Source organism: Lagenorhynchus albirostris, chromosome 5 (assembly GCF_949774975.1).
Source record: "Lagenorhynchus albirostris chromosome 5, mLagAlb1.1, whole genome shotgun sequence".
In the NCBI taxonomy this organism is placed as follows: Eukaryota; Metazoa; Chordata; class Mammalia; order Artiodactyla; family Delphinidae; genus Lagenorhynchus; species Lagenorhynchus albirostris.
Window position 1 is genome coordinate 143915748 of NC_083099.1, and position 22187 is coordinate 143937934.

Here is a 22187-nt window from a genome sequence, read left to right on the forward strand (position 1 = left end):
AGCCCAGCCTAGCCCCTCACCCCCATCCTGGGGGCTGGGCCGGGTGTGTGTGTCCTCAGGTCTGCTGGGCTCGGGCTCCCAGGCCCGTTGGGCCGTCCCAGGGTCTTGGGCTCTGAGGTCAGCTGACCTGGGGTGGTGACCGACTGAGGGGAGCCCCCATGTCGTGCAGACGGAATTCCTTATCTACAGCCCGCCCTTCTACACGGCCGACAGGAAAAACAAGGACCTGGTGGACCCTGTGGGGGAGTGAGTGCCCTGCTTCCCGCCTGGACGGGTGGCCCGTCCTCCCTGGGGGCTGGGCCATGCTGGGAGGGCTGCGGCCGGGGAGGGGCCCTCGTGGTGGACCCCCTGAGGGCTCACCACGGCCGCTCTGCATCCCACCATCTTTGTCGGGGACGCGACCTCTCCTCTCGCTCCCAGCGCCCTGGAGCCTCTGTCCAGGATCAACTACAACGCGGTGGATGGATGCCTGGACCGGCACAGCTTCCATGGGGTCTACGCTGTGCAGGATGGGCTCCCTCTGTGAGTGCAGCCTGGCCCCTCTCCGCGGCCTCTGGGGGTTTCCTTCTGGGGTCAGGTTTCCTCTCCGGCAATGTGGGTGCTTTTCTGATAAAAACAAACAGAATATGGAAGAAAAGAAACACCCACGTAAGGCGTTTCCTTCGTGGGGAGGGGGGGCCGTGGGCCGGCCCCGCTGGCCTGGGCGCTGCGCCCTCGTCCCCCGATGTAACCTTTACGGCCTCCGTTCCTGTGGTGTGGAAATGGGGTGAGACGTGGGCCGCCGGCTACCAGCTGCACCGGTCGTGAGAACGAAGCGGGGGAGCTGTTAAAGGGCCCCTGGGGTTACGTGTAGGGGACGGAGGTGTTTCCAGGCCTGTTCTCTGTAGGGACGGGCACTGAGCCCCACCGTACAGGTGAAGAATCAGCATACAGATGTCAGGTGACCCACGGCGTCAGGCCCAGCAAGCACTTAGTGGGCGCCTACTGTGTCCCAGCCTGGGGTTTGGAGGTCAGAGGCCTCCTCTGACGGGGTTTGCTGGGGAAGCAGCACCACAGGGCGGAGGCCGAGGGAGGGGCAGTCAGCATCTGCGGAGGGGCCACAGATGGCCAGGACGTGGGGGCTCCATGGAGCAGGCGGTCGTTGAGGGCACCTGGGGGAGGAGGTGTGTGGTGGGCCTCTGGGGAAGGTTCTGGAACAGGGAGCAGAGGCTGTGGAAGGAGGTGGTGGGAGACGGGTGGGGCAGGAGAACAGACGTGACCAGGAGCGTCTCCAGCCCTGGACAGGGGAGGGGACTAGGGGGACGTGGTGTTCAGGACGCGAGCAGGACGGAGTGTCACGGCGGGGTTGGGGGGACCGTCGGGTGCCAGGTCACAGGCCGGCTGAGGCCCTCGGACGCAGCATGATGGTCGGTCAGGCGCTCTCTGGGGGGGTCTGCGGTGGGGCTGGGCTTCTGCTCCCACGGAGACCCCTTTCCTTTCCAACTCACGCCAAGGTGACCTGAAGCCTTGGAGTCCCCCAGGGACAGGATTCGGGGTGGACAGCCCCAGTGGGTGATGCGGAGTCAGCCAGACCGGTCAAGGGGCCCGTGGGTGTCGGGGGTCCTCTCCAGGGCTCTATACGGTGGCCTCCTCCCTGCTCCCGTCCATCCTGGGCCGGGGCAGGTGTGGGCGGCACCGGCACGTGCCCCGTCAGAGGCCCCGCCTGCTGCCCTGGCCTGGCTCTCCAGCTGCAGGCGGCAGGCTGAGCAGACCCCTGTCCGCCCAGGAACCCCATGGGCCGCACAGGGCTGCGCGGGCGCGGGGACCTCAGCTGCTTTGGCCCCAACCACACGCTGCAGCCCGTGGTCACCCGGTGAGTAGCCCCGGATGAGCACACAGCGTGCGCCACGCGCCCTACCCCGTAGTGGCCTGGATAAGCACGGGCGCGCCCCAAAACACAGGGCAGGAGCGTCTATGCCCCTAGGAAAGCCCAGGCCCTTCCTGCCCCCAGGCTGCCCTCATTTCCCTGTGGGTCCCCCTCCCTCAGAGGCCCTTTGGGGGAGGGACAAAGCCAGGGCCAGGGCTCACTACGCAGACAACATGAAAGTCCATATCCATCTACCCGTCATTTCCAAAGAGTCCCAGAGGTGGAAGGGCTGGGTCCAGGGCACGTGCTTCCTTAAGGCTTTTGATAGAAAAATACTCTCCCAAAAGGCCTACCCGTTCTAGTCAGACCAGCAGTCATGGGAGCGGTGGTTACTATCTCTGTGCCCCTGGAGCAGGTGCTCAGGAGTGGGGGGTGCCTTGGCCTCCCCCACAGCGGGGGAGGGGCTGACATCAGCCCGTCCCTCCTGCAGCTGGAGGCGGAACCAGGACGGCGCCATCTGCAGGAAGGGCATAAAGAAGATGCTGGAGGTGCTGGTGGTGAAGCGCTCCCTCTCAGAGCACTGGGTGCTGCCCGGGGTGAGCCCGCGCCCGCCGTCCCGGGGCCCTGCGCGCCTTTGTGCGTTCCACCCAGCGAAGGAGCACCACCTGCCTGTGGTCGCTGCCCTGCACAGCTCAGACTCGATCCTTGGTTCTGAATGACAGAGGCCGGTCCTTGCCTTTTAGAGGGAATTCTCCCTCCTAGTACCTTGTTTTGCGGTTGTGAAAACGGGTTCGGGGCTCTTCGGAGTGTAAGCACTAATTGAGCACGTACTGCATCCCGGGGGGCAGCAGGCCCAGGGCTGGGGCTGCCTCGGAGGCTAGACTGGGTCTCCCTGCAGAGCTCAGGGGTTGGGGTCAGACGTGGCTCCCAGGTGGGTGTCTCAGGCGCGCACCTGCCCCTAGCCCTGGGGCCCGAGCTGAGCCTGGGGCTGGGGACAGGAGTGCACAGGACCTCAGCTCAAGGGCAGCAGCTCCTTGCAGGACTGAAGGCTGGCGTGCACCCCAGAGGCCTTGTGGTGACAGAATTGGGGTGTGGAAGGCCCTGGGCCTGTCCTATCCAAGAGGGCCCAACCGCTCAGATTCTGACCCGTCAATCTGCCCTCTGCCTGCCACGACCCTGTCACTGCTCTGGGGTTGGAGTAGGCTGACCCTGGCAGGAGGACCGTGTCGCCCACCAGGCCCCCGGCTGGTCTCTGGGTGCAGCTCTGTCCGGGGTCCCCTCCTCTGAGCCTGTACCCGGGAGTCCGTGATTCGCCCAGCTCAGCAAGAGGCCGTCGGGTTTCCCCACCCCCCACCCGGTGGCCCAGCAGCTGCTCTGCTGTGACAGCAAGTTAATGGGTGTGTGGGGGGCAGTGGTGCCACTGAGGGTCTTCAGACCCCAACCAGGATTCCAGGGCCCTGGGCGGCTCTCGTTCCCGCAGCCATAGCCCCTGTGCCCTCTAGCTGAGGGAGCGCGGCTCTGAGCCCAGGCCCGGCCCTCTCCCCCCACGGGCTCTCTGGCAGCATTCAGCCTCCCTCTCTGGCACTTAGGTCTCTCCTGCCGACGGGCATCTTCTGAGCTGTGTCCCTGTGTCCCCGAGAGCCAGCCCCCCCCCTCCCCAGCGAGGGGCTAGGGCGTCTCCAGGGCCTACGTGGATGGACGTGATGTGGACTGAGAGAGTCCCCTAGATGGATTGAGAGGGGAGTGCGGGTGCAGGCCCGTGTCTGGGGCGTCGGGAGTGGCCGGGAGCCTGGTGTGCGAGAGCAGAGGCTGGACACGGGGACAGGGATGCAGGCAGACAGGACACAGCCCAGCTGGTGCGCAGGGTGGTGGAGGTCAGGGGGCTGCCTCCCCACAGTGCCCTGCGCGCCTCAAGGCTGGGCCACCCTCCTGCCCCGCGGGCTGACGTGGACTCTGGGCTCTGGGCAATGTCACTCCAGCCCCGAGGCAGCTGCTGTCAGACACTCGTCCGCCTGTGGCTCCAGGGGGCTGGCCCGCTGCCCACGCTGGGCAGGTGGCCAGAGGAAGCAGGTCCCCAGACAGCCGTGCTGACCCGCCCCTTCCTCCCTCTCTGCTCAGGGCTCCCGGGAACCAGGAGAGACGCTGCCCCGGAAGCTGAAGCAGGTCCTCCGGAGAGAGTTCTGGCCTTCCTTCGAGAGCCTGCTGACGCAGGGCATGGAGGTGAGGTCATCTTTCTGCTCTGCTCACACCTGTGCATCTGGGGCCCCAAGGTGCAGGTCATGACAGCTGCAGGGCGGGCAGCGTGGAGCTGGGGAGCCTCCTGGCTCCACGTGGCCGCGGCTCTGGGCCCCTCGCCTTCTCTCTCTGTCTCGGTTTGCTCCTCCCGAGATCAAGTGGGGGGCCACGGCCTCTGCCGCCCTGGGGCCGGGGCACGCCTGGTGTCCGGCCCACACTCCCTCTTGCCCTGAGCACAGCTGGGCACAAAGATGTAACTCGCTTTTCAGTTAATTTGCAAAGGCCATATTTTTAGGTCCACATTTCCGAATCCACCTCGCTCTTTTTCAGGACCACCTAATATTTTGTGCCATGATTTCTTTAAACAGTCCTCCAAGTGGGCATCCGAGTCGTTGCTGGTTCTGTCTCTGCGGCGTCTCAGGATGCAATAGGCAATGGCTGACGTTTACGGTTTTGCCCTACAAACCAAGCAGTTTCACAGGCTTATCCCCTGCAGCCCCACAGGGAGCACTGCCATCTCTCTTTTCTCTGCTTTGTAGAAATAAACTTCTTTATTTGTTGAAGTAAAATCCAAACAACAGAAAAGGAACCACTTTGAAGTGAGCAGTTCAGTGGTATTTAGTACACAGACGGCGTGGTGTGGTCACCACCTCTGTCTGGTTCCAGAACATCCCATCACCCCGAAAGGAAGCCCATACCCGTTGGCAGTCACTCCCTCCCCTCCCCCGCCCCGGGCACCCGCGAGGCTGCTTTCGGTCTCTGTGGATTTGCTGCTCTGGACGGTTATTATAGGTGGAATCACACAGCGTGCAGCCTCTGGTGTCTGGCTTCTTTCACTTTGCGTAATGTTTTGAGGTCCACTGGCTCTTTTTAATCCTCCCAAAGACAGTCGAGGCAGGTCTGGGTAGCAGGCCAGAGACCAGAAGGGAGATGAGTGAGGCTGTGGGTCCCCACGATGTGTCAGTCAGGCTGAAGGTGGTGTTGGGGGCAGGTGGATGGGATGGGGGAGAGCCAGGAGGGGCTTGGGTGCAGTGGACAGCTGTGCTCAGAACATCCCAGACCTGGACTGGTTGCAGAGAAAGCATGGGGCCCCTTCCTCTGGGAGAAAGCCGGGGGCCTCAGGGGTCCATCAGGCGAAACAGCTCACACCTGTGCTGCCTCCCAGGTGTACAAAGGGTACGTGGATGACCCAAGGAACACGGACAACGCCTGGATCGAGACGGTGGCCGTGAGCGTCCACTTTCCAGACCAGAGCGACGTGGAGCTGAAGAGGCTGAACTCTGTATGTGGCCTGGGTCTCAGGCTCTGAGGAATGGGGGGACCGGGGGATCAGTGCTCCAGAGAGCCTCAGGGTCTATAGGGAGGGGTCTGAGGGGTTCCGGGGCCTGGGGCCAGAGCTGGCCAGGACCAGAGAGTGGGAGCTGCGTGGGTCAGAGTTGTGCCCAGAGGGTACCAAGGGGGCATCCGGGAGAGGCCAGAGGGCAGCATAAGGAGGCTGGGGCACAGTCGGGGCTGGCCAGGAACCTTGGGGGCCTCCAGGCTCACACCCAGGGGAGGCTGGTTCCAGCACTTATGTGGGGTTGCCATCCCCAGTACCTAGATCAGTCCTACGTATCCCTAATCCAGAACTGGGACCAGGAAGTCCCAGGGAACAAAACCCGGGCTGTGTCTGCAGGACAGAAAACCCCAGAACAAGGCTGCACCTCTTCTCTCTCCTCCTTCAAGGGGTTTTAAGGCTTTGTGGGCATTTTCTGATTCGTGCCTGTGCAGCAGAAGGATAAAGCAAGCGGCCATTGGCCAGGCCTGTGGCAGGGCCAGGAGCCAGGTCGTGGGGTCCCTGTCACCCCCTGACGTCTGTAGTCTCGGGGTGTCTGGGTGGGGCAGGGCTGGCTCAGGAGGGAGTCAGGATCTTACCCCTGTCCTCGCAGCACCTGTACTCCTGCGACGCGGGGGTGTCCATCCGGTGGCAGGTGGTGGACGAGCGCATCCCACTGTACGCCAACCACAAGGCCATCCTCCAGAAGGTGGCCGCCTTGTTCGGGGCCTACTACTAACCTGGGGACGCAGCCCGGGCAGCTCTGCAGGGGCCGGCAGAGCTGCTCCACCCACGGCCCGCCCGCATCAGCAGCCCCTCTTGCCCAGCTGTTGAACTGGGAGGCTTCGGGGTGCCCTGGGAGGAGAGCTGAGCAGGGAGCAGGTGGGCTCCGGCCGCGAGGCAGGGCCTCAGGGTTGAGGTGGCCACGGGGACTCCACCAGCCAACACTGCATCTCCCGAGCCTGCTGGCGGCCAGTGGACACCCTCCCGGCCACATCCTGTGAGCAGCATGTCCACCATCAGAGGCGTCTCCACCCAAGCCTGGCACCTCCTGGAGAGTCGGGGTTCCCCTGTGGCCTCCTGCTCAGGCCCACACCCCCGAGAGGGCCTCCACCGGGACCTAACTCAGCCCCTTGCCTGGCCGGGGGCGGGGCACCATGGGACCCATTTCCCTTGGCTCTCAGGGCTGAGCCCCTTAGCAGGGCAGGAGGCGCAGGCAAGCTCCGGCCTCCTCCCGAAATGCACAGGTCTCTGCCTGTGTGCTGCCCCGGGACCCAGGCGGGGAGGACGCAGACGCCCTGTGCGGGCGGGGGCTCTCCTGCACATGGTGCCCCCAACCCCCACCCTGAGAGCCTGGGAGGAGCGGGCGGTAGGTGTGGACTGAGGGGCCACCCAGTTCAGCATCAGCGACTCATAGGCCATCAGGAGCCGTGGAATGTTGTGAAAACCCCACATTAAATCCGCTTTCCTACACCAGCCTCGCCCGCCTCTTCTGTGCTTCCCTCAAATAAAGTTATAGACACAAGCAGTGGTCAAAGGCCTGTGTCTGGGTCACCAAGACCTCACCCAGCCCACAGCCAAGCTTCCTGGGGCCTGAGGGGGTCTCCTGTGGACAGCCTGCAGCCCCTCCGGTCCAAACTCATGATTTCTCCTCCAATCAACACCTCCCCAACACACACACACACACACACACACACACACACACACACACACACACTACCTCTTCCTCATTTCCTAGACCCCGGCTCTGGCCCCCAGCTTGGGACTCAGCCCCTTGCGCCTCCCCCCGGCCCCCTACCCTGCAGGCGCTCAGCCACTGTGGGGGCCTTGGTTTTTTATCTAGAATCTCATATCCAGCCAAACTAGTGTTCACGTGGCAGCACCAAACAAAGACCTTTTAGAAGCATAAGGACCCAGAAAGTGTGTTCCTCATGCACCCTTTCTGAAAGAATTTCACAAAGATGAATTACAGAAAAGCAAAACACACTGTCTTGGTCAGCTTGGGCTGCAGAACAAGGCACCACAGATGGAACATTCACTTTCTCACAGTTCTGGAGGCTGGGAGTGGGGGGTCAAGGTGTGGGCAGGGTGGTTCCTGGTGAGGGCTCTCCCCTGCTTGGCCATAGCCACCTTGAACTCTGTCCTCAGGTGACCTTTCCTTGGAGTGTGCAGGAGAGAGGTGGGGAGCTCTGGTTCTTCTCTTACAGGGGCACTAATTCTATCAAGTCAGGGCCCCACCCTTATGACTTCATTTAGCCCTACTTCCTTAGAGGTCCTCCCTCCAAATGCAGTCACACTGGGGATTATGGCTTCAATGTAGGAATTTTGGGGAGGGACACAAATATTTAGTCCAACACACACACACATACACACACACACACACACACACACACACATGCACAAAATGCACAGACTGAGCTCTGTGGAAGCAAAGGAACCAGTAAATGTAGGGCCAAGTCCTGCCATTGTTGAGGCATAATATAAAAAGAAAATTTAATGATAGCTTCTTGTTGAAACCCCAGCTGGTCTCCCTGGGAGCCGGCAGGAGAACAAACGCAGAGAATCCAAGTGCAGCGCAGGTCTCCTCTTGCTCATGAGGAAGAAATAGATACTGACCGGGCATAGCGCTGGGAGAGAAACGCAGGCGGTGGGACCTGTGAGTGTATCTATCACAGGCCCAGGGTGACCTCCAGAGGATAGAAAGAGAGGAATAATGTCAAACCACCGGAGGAAACAAAATGAACGACCAAATCAAGGAAAGAAAAAATATCAATAGAAGATGGTTCACATGAAATAAAATGGCAGGAAGCAATTATGGCACAAATTGTGAGTCATATTGGGATAAAAACTAAATTAAAAAGTTTCTCTTCTTTTCTATATGTTTTTCTCTATCACCCAAAAGACACATGTACTAGATGACAGCACAAGGGATGCATCCTAGCAAACACTCCCGAAAGGAACACTGGGGAGACAGGTCCAGCAGAGGACAGAACCCAAGGCTCGAGTTTGTCCTTTTAAGGACAAGGGAATATTTGAGTGGGAAAAGGTATAAGTCCTTTAAGAAGGTAGCACTTTTGTGAACTGCTATCCACCTAGAACAATACCTTTTTAAATATATAATCCAAAATTGATAGAAATTCATGGAGAAATGGGCAAATTCACAGTAATGTTTGAGACTTTTCTCTCAGAAATCAAGGAATCAAGGAGTAAAAGAAAAATAGGGCGGAATTTGAATAACGCAGTCAACAGGATTGAGGTCACTCTGTGTGGCGTGTGTGTGCATGTTTACCTACGTACTATGCGTGTGTGTATTTCTCTATAAATACATATTATATACATATATATTATGCATAACTTGCACATGCATGTGTTTATGTGTAAGTCGTGTGCAATATGTTTCTTTAGGTACACTGTGTAATGTGTATGTATACTGGCAGAGTAAATGGCGTGTAATACGCGCATATATGTGCACAGTCTATGGCGTGTGTGTCATTCTGTACCCACCACCACAACATGGCCCGGAAGAGACACGTGGTTCTCAGACACGGAACATTCACGGAAGTGGGCGTGCATCACACCCAGCGAGTGTGTGGATCTCGGCAAGTCTCCAAGGGAGCTCCATCGCTGAGGCCACGCTCGGCTCACAGCTTCCGAAGCGTCATGGGACTGGCATTTACGTGTTGATGCAGCGCGTCACAATTTTTCAGTTGTGGTGCGTTAAAAAACAACCAACAGATGCTCTGTCGATAATTAAGAAGCAAGTAGATGGAAAATCAGTAATCATACCGTCAGCAGACTTGACTTCACCAATATTTATAGAATATTCCTCTGAGCAATAGAACACATATTTAAGTACACACATAACAATTTTTAACATGGGCCATATTCTGGTCCTTAAAATGAGTCTAAGTAAGTTTAAAAGGATCTGATGCATACAGTGTATGTTCTCTAACAACAATGGATCTAAATTAATAATCAAATGCAGAATAATCTCTGCAAAATCCTCAAATATCTGGAAATGAAATAATGTACTTCCAAACCCATGGGTCAAAAAGATATCAAAAGGTGTATTTGCAAATATTTCAAACTTAATGAATATGAAAATACAACATAGAGTTTTTGGGACACAGCTAGAGCAAGACTTGGAAATTTATACGCCTACGCAGGCATAACTTGTCTTACTGCGCTTTGCTTTATTGCACTTTGCAGATATTGTGTCTTTTACAAATTGAAGGTTTGTGGCAACCCTGAGTCGAGCAAGTCTATTGGCACCATTTTTTCCAACAGCATTTGTTCACTTCGTATCTCTCTGTAACATTTTGGTCATTCTTTTGATATTTCAAACTTTTTCATTGTTATTACATCTGTTATGGTGATCAGCGATCAGTAATCTTTGGTGCTACTACTAGACGATGGTTAACGTTTTTTTTTAGCAATAAAACATTTTAAAATTAAGTTATATAAATTTTTTTAGACATAATGCTTTTGCACACTTCATAGGCTACAGTATAGTATAAACATAAGTTTTGTATGTACTGGGAAACCAAAAATTTAAGCGACTCGTTTTATCTTGATATTCACTTTATTGCAGTAGTCTGGACCTGAACCTGCAATATCTCCAAGATACGCCTATACTAGAGAATAAGAAAGGTCTCAAATCAGTGAGCTCATCTTCCTCCTTAAGATACTAGAAAAAGAAAAGAAAATTAATGTAAGTAAAAGATTAGAGTAGAAGTCAATGGAAAAAAGAAACGGAAAAAAATAGAGAAATCTATGAAACTAAGAACTGGTTCTTTGAGATTATCAATAAAATTGACACACTTCCATACTGACTGGTCAATAAAAGGAAAGAGAGAAGACACAAATCACCAACATCAGGAATGAAAGAGGTGACATCACTTCATACTCTATATTGAAAGGATGAACAATTTTATGCTGATAAATTCAACAGATTTGATGAAATGGGCAATTCCTTGAGAGATGCAAGCTATAACATTCAGTCAAAGAAAAAAATAACCTCAGCAACTCTGTATCTATTAAATAATTCCACAGGATGTAAAAATAATAATACATCATGAGCCAGTGAGATTTATTTCAAGGACACAAGGTTGATTTAACACTTGAAAGTCAATCAGTATAATCCGTCATATTAATAGACTAATAAAAATATTCTTCATAGATGTAGAAAAAAAGTTTGACAAAATCCAACATCCATTCCTGTTAAAAACTCTCAGCAAACTAGTAATCGAAGGAAGCTTTCTTATACTGATAAGGACAGCTACAAAACCCTACAGTCGACATTATTCTTAATGTGAAAGACTGAATGTTTCCCCTTAAGGTCAAGAGGAACAAGGTTATCTGCTGTCACTCCTCCTATTCGGTATTGAACTAGGGCTCTAGCCAGCACAGTTAGGTATGAAAATGAAGTAAAAGACATTCAGACTGGAAGAAAGCAGTAACACTCTTTTTATTTGCAGATAACGTGATTGTATATGTAGAAAATCCTAAGGCTTCTATTAAAAAGTTACTAGAAATAATAAGTGAGTTTAGCAAAGTTCAGATCAGTATATAAAAATCTATTTTATTTCTATATATTAGCATTTAACAAAGATAAATTGAACTTAAAATACCATTTACAATAGCATTAAAAAATCAGAGCTAAATCTGACAAAAGATGTGTGAGATCTGTAAACCAAAAACTACAAAACACAAATGAAAGAAATAAAAGAAGCTCTAAATAAATGAGAAGATATACCATGTTCATGGATTGGAATACTCAATATTGTCAAGATGTTAATTCTCTTAAACTGATCTGTAGATTCAATGCAATCCCACACAAAAGCCCACTAGGCTTTTTTGGTTTTGTTTTTAATTTTTGGCTGCACCTCGAGGCATGTGGGATCTTAGCTCCCCGACCAGGTATTGAACCCACACACCCTGCATTGGAAGGCACAGTCTTAAACATTGGACTGCTGGGGAAGTCCCCACTAAGCTTTTTGGGTAGAAGTTGTCAAGCTGATTCTAAAATTCATGAGGAAATACAAAGAATCTTGGATGACCAGAAGAACTTTATAGAAAAACAAAGTTGGAAGAATCGTACCTCACACTGTACACCAAAACTAACTCAAAATGGATAATAGACCCAAATGCAAAATATAAGTGCAATACGTAAGATTTCTTACATATGACACCAGAAGAGTGATCCATAAAATATAAAACACTGATAAATTGGACTTCATCAAAATTAAAAATTTCTCTTTGAAAAACTTTAAAGAGAATGAAAAGACAATCCACAGAATCAGAGAAAATATATACATATCACGTATCTGGTACAAATCACAAGGAATTCCCAAAACTCAAAATAAGAAAACAACTCACTTAAAAGTGGGTAAAAGATTTGAACAGAACACTTCCTTAAAGATAGACAGACAGCAAATAAACAGATGAAAAGACACTTAAGTCATGAGTGAAGTACAAATTAAAACCACAATGAGATATACCCTGACACACCTATTAGAATATGTAAAATTAAAAAGAGTGACCATACCAAGTGCTGGTGAAGATGTGCAGCATACACAGCACAGGAATGTAAAATTGTACCATCACTTGGGCAGTTTCTTAGAAGTTAAAAGTAAGCTACTGTATGATCCAGTCATTCCACTCCTAGATATTTACCTAAGAGAAATGAGTATTTCTCCAAACAAAGATTGTACACAATTTTCATATCAGCTCTCTTTGGAATGGCCAACAACTGGAAACAACCCAAATCTCCATGAGCAGGTGAGTGGATATACAAATGGTGGAACATTCCTGCAATGTCTCATTACTCAGCCCCAAAAGGAATAACCATTGATAAACGCATCAGCACCTGGTCAACCAAAATGAATTAAGCTGAGTGAGAGAAGCCAGACAAAACGTACACACCCACGATTCCATTTATATAAATTACAGGAAATGCAAACTGATCTAGTGATAGAGCAGATGAGTGCTTGCCTGGGGATGGGGATCAGAGGGGATGGATTGCAAACGGGAAACTCTGGGGTATTTACTATCAATACTTTGAGGTGGTGATGGTTTCACGGGTGTATACAAATGTCAAAATGTATCAAACTTGAGTATGTGGTTTACTGTATATCAATTACACCACAGTAAAGCTGTTATAAAACCCCTAAGGATGGCTCAATCCCCACATTGCCTACGCGCCTTGGACGCCCATGCATGGACCCTAAGACGCGAGGTGGAGGAGTGGGGGTGGGGATATGGGGGGTGGGCAGGAAGAGACCCAGGTGGGCGGAGACCTAACTCCATTAACGCTTTGGCAGCCACTGGCACCATACCTGAGACAGACGCTCTGGGGCTTCGCGGGTACCCGAGGGTCTCCAACTTCCCCGCCCCCGCCCCCGCCTCCCACATCCTGGCACCAAAGCCAGGGGTGGGGCTGGACACGGGCAGGGGCGGGGCTCTGGGGGGGGTTCCCCCCACCACCCCGCCCACAGCTCAGGAGACACACTCCTGTCTAAATTCCTGATCCCAGGCCCGACTCACGCCTTCCCACAAGCTAGGCTCCCAGGCCCCGCCCCGTGTAGCCTCTACGGCCCCGCCCAAGGCCACACCCTTCGTCCTCAGGACCCCCTCCCCCCATCGTCCAGGCCCCGCCCCACTCAAGGCTCCGGCCAGACCTCGCCTTGGCCCCACCGCCCATCTTTAGGCCCCGCGATGTCCTGGCCGCGTCCTGCCACACAAGCTCCGCCCATGCCCCGCCCCTAATTCTCAGGTCCTGCTGTCGTTCAGGCCCAGCCCCTCTCCGGACTCCGCCCCGCCCCACAGCTCCGCCCCAGACTCCGCCCAGGCCCCGCCCCGGGAGCGCAGACCGAGCCGCGTGTGTACCCAGCGGCCGCGGACTTGGGCGTAGGCCTTCGGGTCGCCGCCGCCCTCCAGGCGTGGCGCCGGCTCGGACTCCGAGCGGCAGAGAGCCTCATGCACAGCAGCCTCTGGACGCGGCCGCGCAGGTAAAGCTCCCGTCTCATCCCGGAGCGTGGACACCCCCGCCCCCGTCCATCCCCCAGCCGGGAGTCCCGGGGGTCCTTAGGGTCCGGAGCCTGGGGATCCCGAGGTCCGAGGTCTGGGGTCCCCCCGGGGCCCGAGCCCCGCCCGCCCAGGCCCCGCGCGGCCCCGCCACTCCACGCCCAGCGCGGGCCGCGCGCCCAGGGCTTGGCTTTTCTCTTTTCTCGTTTCCCTTTTTCAAACATAATTGAAATAAAAGGCGCCGACCGCGATGCCGGTGCGGGTGGTTGTTCCCATTAGGGCCGACAGAGAAGAGCTTTAATGTTATAATGGTCAAAGGGATTGTCACAATTAGCAAAGCGCTGAGCTTCTGACAGCAGCCTAGCCCCGCGGGGATGAGGGTGCCGGCTCGGCTCCCAGCGGTGGCCGGCGGTCGCCCTTGCATTCCAGTTCCTTATGAAAACCCTGCAGCCCAGTCTTCCTGCTTTGCAGCCCTGAGTAGCTAGGAGGGGTGGACTCCCATCACCCCGTGCTGTCCAAGCCCCTGACCCCCAAGGTGTGCAGTGGGTGTGTCCAGGGCAGGGTGGCAGTGTTCTCGGTCGGCTTTGCTGGTCACAACCCCCAGCCAGCAGTCAGCACAGCTTTACTCTTCTGGGTGGCGGTGGGAATATCCAGGAGTAAGTCACAGAGGCCCCCCCACCCCCGGTCAAGTGTGTCCGTTTGGCTGTGACATCTCCCCCAAAGTCAAATGTGCCCCGGGTCCCCAGCCAGGCCACGGCCGGCGACGCTGACTGCTCCTCTCTTTTAGGACCGAAAGAGAACACCGTTCTTCCTGGCACGTGAGGAAGCAGAGTTTCTGTCTGTGTGGGATGGTCCGTTCCGCAGCGGCACCGGGGAGCGGGGAAGCGTGTAGACCGCAGCACTGAGAGCAGCGTGCCATCTGTCCGCAGGTGGTCAGGATGGGCCCCATGGGCAGACAGGGCCCGTCCTCCATGCCGGTCCCCACGGGAGGCTCTTGCCTCCTGCTTCTCTTCTGCCTGCGGTTGGGCACCTCTTGCCCGCAGAGCTGCCAGTGCCCTGACCATGCCGGGGCCGTGGCCGTCCATTGCAGTGGGAGGGGCCTGCAGGAGATCCCCAAGGACATCCCCACTGACGCTGTGCTCCTGAAGCTTGATGCCAACAAGATCGCCCGCATCCCCAACGGAGCCTTCCAGCACCTGAACCAGCTGAGAGAGCTGGACTTGTCTCAGAACGCCATCGAGACCATCGGCCCCGCCGCCTTCTCGGGCCTGGCCGGGGGCCTGCGGCTGCTGGACCTGTCTCACAATCACATCCGCAGGATTCCTAAGGACGCGCTGGGCAAGCTCAGCGCCAAGATACGCCTGTCCCACAACCCCCTGCACTGCGAGTGCGCCCTGCAGGAGGCCCTGTGGGAGCTGAAGCTGGACCCTGACTCGGTGGACGAGATCGCCTGCCACACCGCGGTGCAGGAGGAGTACGTGGGGAAGCCGCTCATCCAGGCCCTCGACTCTGGCGTCAGCTTCTGCAGCGTCCACCACAAGACCACCGACGTGGCCATGCTGCTCACCATGTTCGGCTGGTTCGCCATGGTGATCACCTACGTCGTGTACTACGTGCGCCAGAACCAGGAGGACGCCAGGAGGCACCTGGAGTACCTGAAGTCCCTGCCCAGCACTCCTGTGTCCAAGGACCCCATCAGCCCTGCGCCCTAGTGCCCCATGGCTCGAGCAGGCCGAGGCCCACCTGTCTCCCGTCACTCTTGTAGTAGATGGTGACTGAGTCCCGCCTTCGATGTTCCCCCGGGGAGGGTGACACGGCTGCTTCTGTCCAGTGTTTCACTCTGACAGAGCACTTTCCACAGGACACCTTCAGGTCAGGCAATTCTGCCATCAGACCCAATGACAGATGGGGACACGGGCTCAGAGCAATGGAAGGTCGCGGACAGGAAGTGATCCAGCTGGGATGTAAAACCGGGCCGTCCATCCTGAGACGTCCCTTCCGCGCTGGGAGCCTGCCCCGCGGGGCGCCCGCCTCTGAGCCCCCAGCATTCGGAGAAGAAAGGGTGCGTGCCCATGAGTGAGGCTCCCCGAGGAGGTTGGGTGCGTTTTGTTGGTTGTAGGCACAGGTCGTCCTGCCCCGTGGAACTGGTTTGCCTTTGCTTCCCCAGTATTTCCTGAACACCTCTAACCACCGGGCTCTTTCCACAGCCAAGTGGTAGAGACCGGATTTTTCTTGGGAGATAAGTGGAACATATAACCTTTGAACAACTCTGTCAACTTTGTTTATTCTCAGAATGTTTGTTAAGAGTAACACTTGTACCAAAATTTCAGTCCAGTGAGAAGGGAAAAAAAAAAAAACAACCCAAAACCAAAAAAATTAAACCATGGAGAGAAACCTGAGGAAGGTCCATAGTAGCTCGTCAGGGGGCCATGTTAGCAGCCAGAGAAGTGTGGCCGGTCCCCGATTCCTGCTCCTGCGGCTGTGGCCCGCCCCAGGGAGCCTGTCATCTTGGGTCGCTCCATGCCTTGCTTTTCTACTCACTAAGCAGCTCCTTTGCAGTGGATGGGAGGACCGACCTCTGTTTCAGGGCTGTTGAACAGGCTGCTTCGTTTCCTCCAGCGACGGGGACTCTGTCTCCTTTTCAGCTTTGCTGACAGGACTCTCAGTGCTACGTTACTGCTCAGTTTTCTTACCTAATTCATGTTCAGGGTAGACTGTACCTCCATCTGTGTAACCCTGATCTGTCTTTCCAGTTTTATTTTTCATGGTCTTTTTGTATGAGTGTTTATATTTTAAACTACTTCAAATATTTTGGGGGGAAGCAAGTCAGGGGTACATTGCTTATGGATCTAAGGTATAAAGGACAGATGCTTAGAAAGGGTAAAGGTCGAGGGAGGTTTGTACTCGGAAAGTGTCATGGGACTGGCAGTGGGGAACACATTTACGTGTTGATGCAGCGCGTCACAATTTTTCAGTTGTGGTGCGTTAAAAAACAACCAACAGATGCTGCTGCCCTCCCACACCCCAGCGCCGCACCTGCGGTCACCGGGGGCACAGCACGCACAGTGTGAACCGGGGGCTCTGTGCTCTGAGTGTGGGGTGGGCCCTTCTCTGCCCACCGCCCAGACCAGGGTGCAGGAGTGGGGGGCAGGGCTCAGATGAGGCTGCGAATGGTGCCGGGGTCCTCAGGAAACCAACGGCCCACCCACCCTTCCAGTGGGAACTAAAAACGCCGAGCAGCCGGCCTGGGTGCCGGTCCACTCATGGGACAAACGCCACGGGAGCAGGTACGTGTGGCCGCCGGCTGACCAGCGGGACACGGGCTCTGTGGGTGAATTGGGTCCCCCTTCCCCATGCATCCCGGGGAGCACACAGTGGGGAGAGGGGTCCTGCCGCCCAAGGAGCCGTCACCTGGCGGGTTTGCCCGATGGACGTGACCCTGAGTCCCTGGGTCAGGGGAAGAGAGCAGACTGAGGCCTGGATGGAGGTGGGGGCAGATGTCAGGGTCTTGCCGTTGCGGCTCGTGTCCCATAGGTGCCAGCCAGCCTGGGCACTTTGGGGGGCCCTTTCCTTGCTGCCAGGGAACTCTTCATTTGCTCTTACACAGAACCAGCCCAGAACCTGATGCCAGCCAGATGCTCTTCTGGGGGCGCGCGGGGAGCGAGTGGGGCTTCTTTCCCCCCAGCCTTTGCTGGTACCCAGCGCCCAGCCAGCCTTCCCCCTGGTGTGGGCCTGCCGGGCTCCTGTTCTGCCCTGCTGGGAAGAGGAAGTGGGCCCAGGAGCCCAGAGCACACCCGAGGGCCCACCCCCTCTCATCCCGGGTCCAGAGTCAGGGCGCTGCCGGGCCCCCTGGCCTTTCTGGCCTCCTCGCCCCTCGTGGGGTCTCCCCGGAGAGGATTCCTCCCTCCCAAGCCCAGCAGGACCCGGAAGCTCCTTCCTGCTCATGGCAGCTCCCAGCCCTCGTGTCTGGGAGCCCAGCCCTCCCCTTGCCCTTTTCCCCCTCCTCCTTTCCCCTGTCTTCCTCTCCCCTCCCCTAAGGGACTGCTGAAGGCAACGCCCTGCCTGGGCCCACCCGGTTCCTTGCTGCCCTGTGGGAGTGCAGACGCCCATCCCCAGACCCGTGGGCCCTCGGGCTGACCCTCCACCTCCAGCCCAGCACCGATGGGCTGGCATGAGCCGGCATCTGCTGTCTTCTAGTTATGTGGAGGCCGGGGTCAAGCCGGGCCCATAGAGGGGACCCTTGTTGACAGTGGTGGGGACACAGCAAAGGGGGTGCCTCAGTCGGGGGGCAGTGGGTGGCGCCTCTGTGGGACATGGGTGGCCCCTGGCTGTCATCGCCAGTCTAGGTGAGAGGCCTCAAAGAGCTTCATGCGCACAGCCCCGCTTCTGCAAAGCCCCTCCTGCCTGCGGAGTTAGCACTTCACAGGGTCTGGGGGTCAGGGTGGGATGACTTTGGGGCTGCTTATGGGGCAGAGGGGCGGAGTGAGTGGACCGTCCTGACAGCCAACCAGCTGGGCCTCTCATCCTTCCCATGGGGGCCAGAGGGGAGGGGAGGGACAGTGAGGGGCTCATGGGCCACTTGGGAGCCTGGTCCCCCTGCCCAGCTGCTCTGGGCCGGCGTGAGACTGCTTGCTCTCTTGGTCCCTGGCCTCACCATGGACAGTCCCCTTGGAAACCAGAGCCCCACCCCCGATCCTGACCCTAGGAGGGGACATCCTACATTCACAGCCTCCTGACACCCCACCTCCCTTCCTCTTTGGACTTTGGGGCCCCCAGACACCCACAGTTGCTCCCTTGGGTGGCCCAGCATTGGGGGATGAGCAGGCATACTGCTGAGCCCCCAGCAGAGCCATCCTGACACACACAGGCTGTCCCTGGTGGGCTGGGCTCCCAGCTCTGCTCCAGAAGCACCCCAGGCCCCTCCTCGAGGTCGGCTGCAAGGCCGTAGGAGGGCCTCGAGGCTGGGGCTGGGAGGATGCCTGAAATGGTTCCTCTCCGGGAAGGGCCCCGGTGCTGGAACCAGGGGCTGCCCCCCACCTCGGGGACCCAGTCCCTCAGTCCCCCTGCAGGGAGGGTGGACGACAGTTTTAAATTGGACACGGGACTGGCGTTAAACCTGGTTGTGTTTTCCTTAGAGGAAAGTTGCTCCAGGGAGGAGGTGGGGCGGAGGGGCGGAGGGGCGGGGATAAAGGCGGGTCCAGGGAGGAGGTGGGGCGGAGGGGAGGGGATAAAGGCGGGGGGGCGGGGTGGGGGGGGCGGCTGGACAGCCCTGTGCTGGGTGCTTCCCAGCCTCTCTTGCAGCCCGCTGTCCAAGATGCGTTTGCACGAGACTTGGGTCCTGGACTAAGTTCCCTGGGGAGGAGGCACTGCAGACTGTGGAGGAGATGGAATGTTCTGGACTCGTGGCAGCCCCCCCCCCCCACCCCATGGCAGGAGCCTGGGGCGGTTTCTGGAGTCGCCTTTCCTGGAGGCTTGGCCCCAAACCCCATTCTACTGTCCTCTCCACCTACCGACTGCGCATCCTCAATAAATGTTTGTGCTTAAGTCCACTGCGGAGGGGCTCTGTTATCTGTGGCTCTGCGACCCGACCCGGGCCGGACCTGCCCTCGCTGCCTACCCTGCCGTGTTGTGGAGCCGCCAGCACTGCAAACCCACAGCTAGAAGATCCGGGCCAGGGCTGGGGTGCAGGGGGTGCTGGGCCTGCCTGGAGTGGCTCCAACAGGCTCGTGATGGCCGATTGTCAGGTTTTGAGGAATTTTGTGAGTCAGTCGACACCGTGATGACAGCTTGAGGTTGTCCATGGGAGAGTCTTTACTTCAAGGCCATTGACAGCAGCTACAATCGAGACGCCCTCTCCTGCCCCGAGAAGGCTGTTGGCCGTTTGGAGGTTGTTAGCACTGCTGCTGGGGTCCCTCAGGGGCACCGCCTGGCACCCGGTGAGCCAGTTCTGCTTTCACATCACCTCGCCCTTCAGGTCAGTTCTGGGGGCAGAGCAGTGGCCCCCCAGGATGTCCAGGTGCTAATCCCGGGAGCCTGTGAAGATCGGAAATGGGTCACCAGCCAAGGAACACAGGAAGGAACACGGGAAGGAACGCGGGAAGGAACGCGGGAAGGAACGCGGGAAGGAACGCAGGAAGCCCCTAGAAGCTGGAAGAGGCAGGGAATGGATTCTCTTTCGGAGCCTCTGGAAGGAAACAGCCCTGCACACCTTGGTTTTAGCCCAGTGAGACCCGTTTTGGACTCCTGACCTCTAGCATTTTAAGAAAATAAATTAGGGGCTTCCCTGGTGGCGCAGTGGTTGAGAGTCTGCCTGCCGATGCAGGGGACGTGGGTTCGTGCCCCGGTCCGGGAGGATCCCACATGCCGCGGAGCTGCTGGGCCCGTGAGCCATGGCCGCTGAGCCTGCGCGTCCAGAGCCTGTGCTCCGCAACGGGAGAGGCCACAGCAGTGAGAGGCCCGCGTACCACAAAAAAAATAAAAAAAAAAAATAAAAAAATAAATAAATTGGTATTGTTTAGGCCACTAAGTGTGTGGTCCTTTGGTACAGCAGCTTCAGGGGACTAATAGTCTCCCCACTGTGAGAGCGGCTGCTGTGCTAGGAGCAGGTGGCCATCTGAGCTCCGTGGCTGCCCTGCTCGTTCTCACTGAGTCCAGTTCTGGGGTCAGTACGTGTTTAATGCCTTGGCTGAATGACCAAGAGTGACCCCAGGAGCTCACTTCACCTGTTGGCCTTACTCCCTTCCCTGCAAGATGGGAGCTACCCTCCCAGACAAAGGGCCATAGTGCGGGGGCCACAGCAGGGCTGGAACTCCGAGCCCGCCGGCTTCCACGGTCCCCACACACATGCATACTACACACCTACAGTGGGCACACACGTGCACGCACACACTCATACACATGTACGCATGTGCTCACCCAGACACACACGCTCACCACACATGCTCGCACACCCACCAGGCAAGCCCACAGGTGCACACATTCTCGCTCACACAGGGCCATACACTGGACACTTGCCCCTGCCAGCAGACGTGCCCACAAAGTGTGTATGCACACACACGCACACACACGCACACATGCGCACACACGCGCTCATTTCTCCTTTGCCCAGGGGACGTCTGGGGGTCCCGCTCAGCCTCGCCCCCCACAGGCTAGGGAGAGAGGCGAGGCCTTGCTGACCCCTAACTGGTGGCCCTGAGGGCAGGTGTTGGGGGACCCCCGAGTGCCAGGCTGGGCGCAGCATCTTGAGGAGGCCACGTGTCAGGAGGGACAGCAGCTTGGACCCGGCCTGGAGGAAGGGCCTCTGGGTGGGTGCCCGGGCCCGGAGTTGGTGAGGGTGGGCCGGGGGGCGGGCTGCACACGGGGAGCCCCACGGAGGCCGTGCCGACTGATGGGGATGAGGTCGGTCTCAGCGGCGGCCAAGCTGCACGGCCTTGTAGGAAGCGGGCGTGGAAATGAGCGCTCAGGCCCCCGGTGGGCCCAGGGCAGGCTGCCCGCTGGGAAAGAGCAGTGGCCACGAGGGCACGCGGACGGCACGTGACGCCGGGCAGGGCACCTCAGCGGGCTCTCACGGGGGCCTGGCTCGGTCGGGAATGTTTTTATTTTCAGACAAGAAACCCAAGATTCCGAGGTCCAGGGGGAGAAATGGCGGATGCAGGAGTTGGCTTGTTGCGGGCAGAGTGGGGCTGGAATCCGGGCCTTCTGACACCCAGGCCTGGAAGTCCTCATCTGGGCCCTGGAGTGTTGTCAAAACAAAGAGGCAAGTCCCGGGCTTAGCCCCAGATTGAAGAATGGCCAGAGCTGGAGGCAGCGCAGAGCCCGGCCTCCCGGGCCCCACCCTGCATGCGGCCGTGCCGGCCAGGAGCGTGGATGCCCTCACTGAGACCCAGGTGTGCCAAGGTCTGCATCTGTAACCACGGCAACAACACTGGCCAGAAAGAGGGCAGGCGCGTGGTTGACTCAGCTGCCAGAAGCAGCCACGCCGCTGCCTGAGCTCTGTGCAAAGTGAGACGGAGAGACAAGCCCACCGGCCGACCTTCCCTGTGCGCCCAACTGCTCTTGGGGAGGAGGGGCTTTGAAGGAAGGGCTACAGAAGCAGCAGAGACAGAAGCAGCCTGGGAGTAGATGCAGAGTGGCCACCGGGCTAGGACGCTGACCCCAGAGCCCATGTTGACAGCTGACCCTTACTTATGAACGGGGAAACTGAGGCACCGAGTGCTGAGAGCACGTGCCCAAGGTCGTGCGAGATGCCGCGCTCCCAGCTGGGGCGTGACCAGCTGCCGGGCAGCGGCGGGCGGCAGAGAGACGTCCGGCAGCGGCCCGTGAAGCCTCCGCAGCCGGGCAGTGACATCAGGGCAGTTAAGATACGGAGAAAATCCCCAAAGAGCACATTTGTGTAAACATATGACCACAGTCACTGGATTTGTAGCTGTGGCAGGTGTGGCTCTCAGAGCAATCAGGACACGGAGCTGTCATCTGTTCAAAGTCCCTTATCTCATCAAGTCGCACCCGGCTCCCAGCGCCCAGCCAGCCCGGGGCAGGGACCCCACAGGAACGTTCACCATGGCTCTGCACCCTCCTCACCCTTCCACCTGCCCTGCCGCACACACGCACACGCAGACCTTTGGAAGGGCGGCGGTGAGGGCCTGGAGGCCTCTCTGGGCGGGGTCACCTCTACCTGGAATTCTCTGAGGGGCCTGTTGTCTGAGGCTGTGTGCAGAGTGGGCACCCGGGCCCTGACCCAGGCGCCCCGGCACAGCTCTGAGCGGC

General features: G+C 57.2%; 2 protein-coding genes and 1 non-coding gene across 9 annotated transcripts in view; all 3 read left to right on the forward strand.

The window, feature by feature from the left end:
- Window positions 1-6872, forward strand: part of TRPM2 (transient receptor potential cation channel subfamily M member 2) — a 49860-nt gene extending 42988 nt beyond the window's left edge. For 6 of the 7 annotated variants that reach the window (XM_060151069.1, XM_060151070.1, XM_060151068.1 and 3 more), the window contains 7 exons: window positions 170-246; window positions 421-522; window positions 1766-1852; window positions 2337-2442; window positions 3965-4066; window positions 5247-5363; window positions 6010-6872. In XM_060151069.1, the coding sequence (XP_060007052.1) occupies window positions 170-246; window positions 421-522; window positions 1766-1852; window positions 2337-2442; window positions 3965-4066; window positions 5247-5363; window positions 6010-6135 (717 nt within the window). In that variant the 3' untranslated portion in view covers window positions 6136-6872. Of the gene's footprint in view, window positions 1-59; window positions 247-420; window positions 523-1765; window positions 1853-2336; window positions 2443-3964; window positions 4067-5246; window positions 5364-6009 lie in introns of those variants that run through there. The other variant, XM_060151073.1, reaches the window with a different exon arrangement.
- Window positions 3932-4008, forward strand: LOC132521411 (Z6 small nucleolar RNA). The gene has a single exon (XR_009540861.1). It is a non-coding gene; the product is annotated as a Z6 small nucleolar RNA (small nucleolar RNA).
- A 6381-nt stretch (window positions 6873-13253) lies between the features above and the next one.
- Window positions 13254-15706, forward strand: LRRC3 (leucine rich repeat containing 3). Its single transcript, XM_060149476.1, has 2 exons — window positions 13254-13405; window positions 14209-15706. The coding sequence occupies exon 2, from the start codon at window positions 14360-14362 to the stop codon at window positions 15131-15133; it is 774 nt and encodes a 257-aa protein (XP_060005459.1). The 5' UTR covers window positions 13254-13405; window positions 14209-14359; the 3' UTR covers window positions 15134-15706.
- The last annotated feature ends 6481 nt before the right edge of the window (window positions 15707-22187 follow it).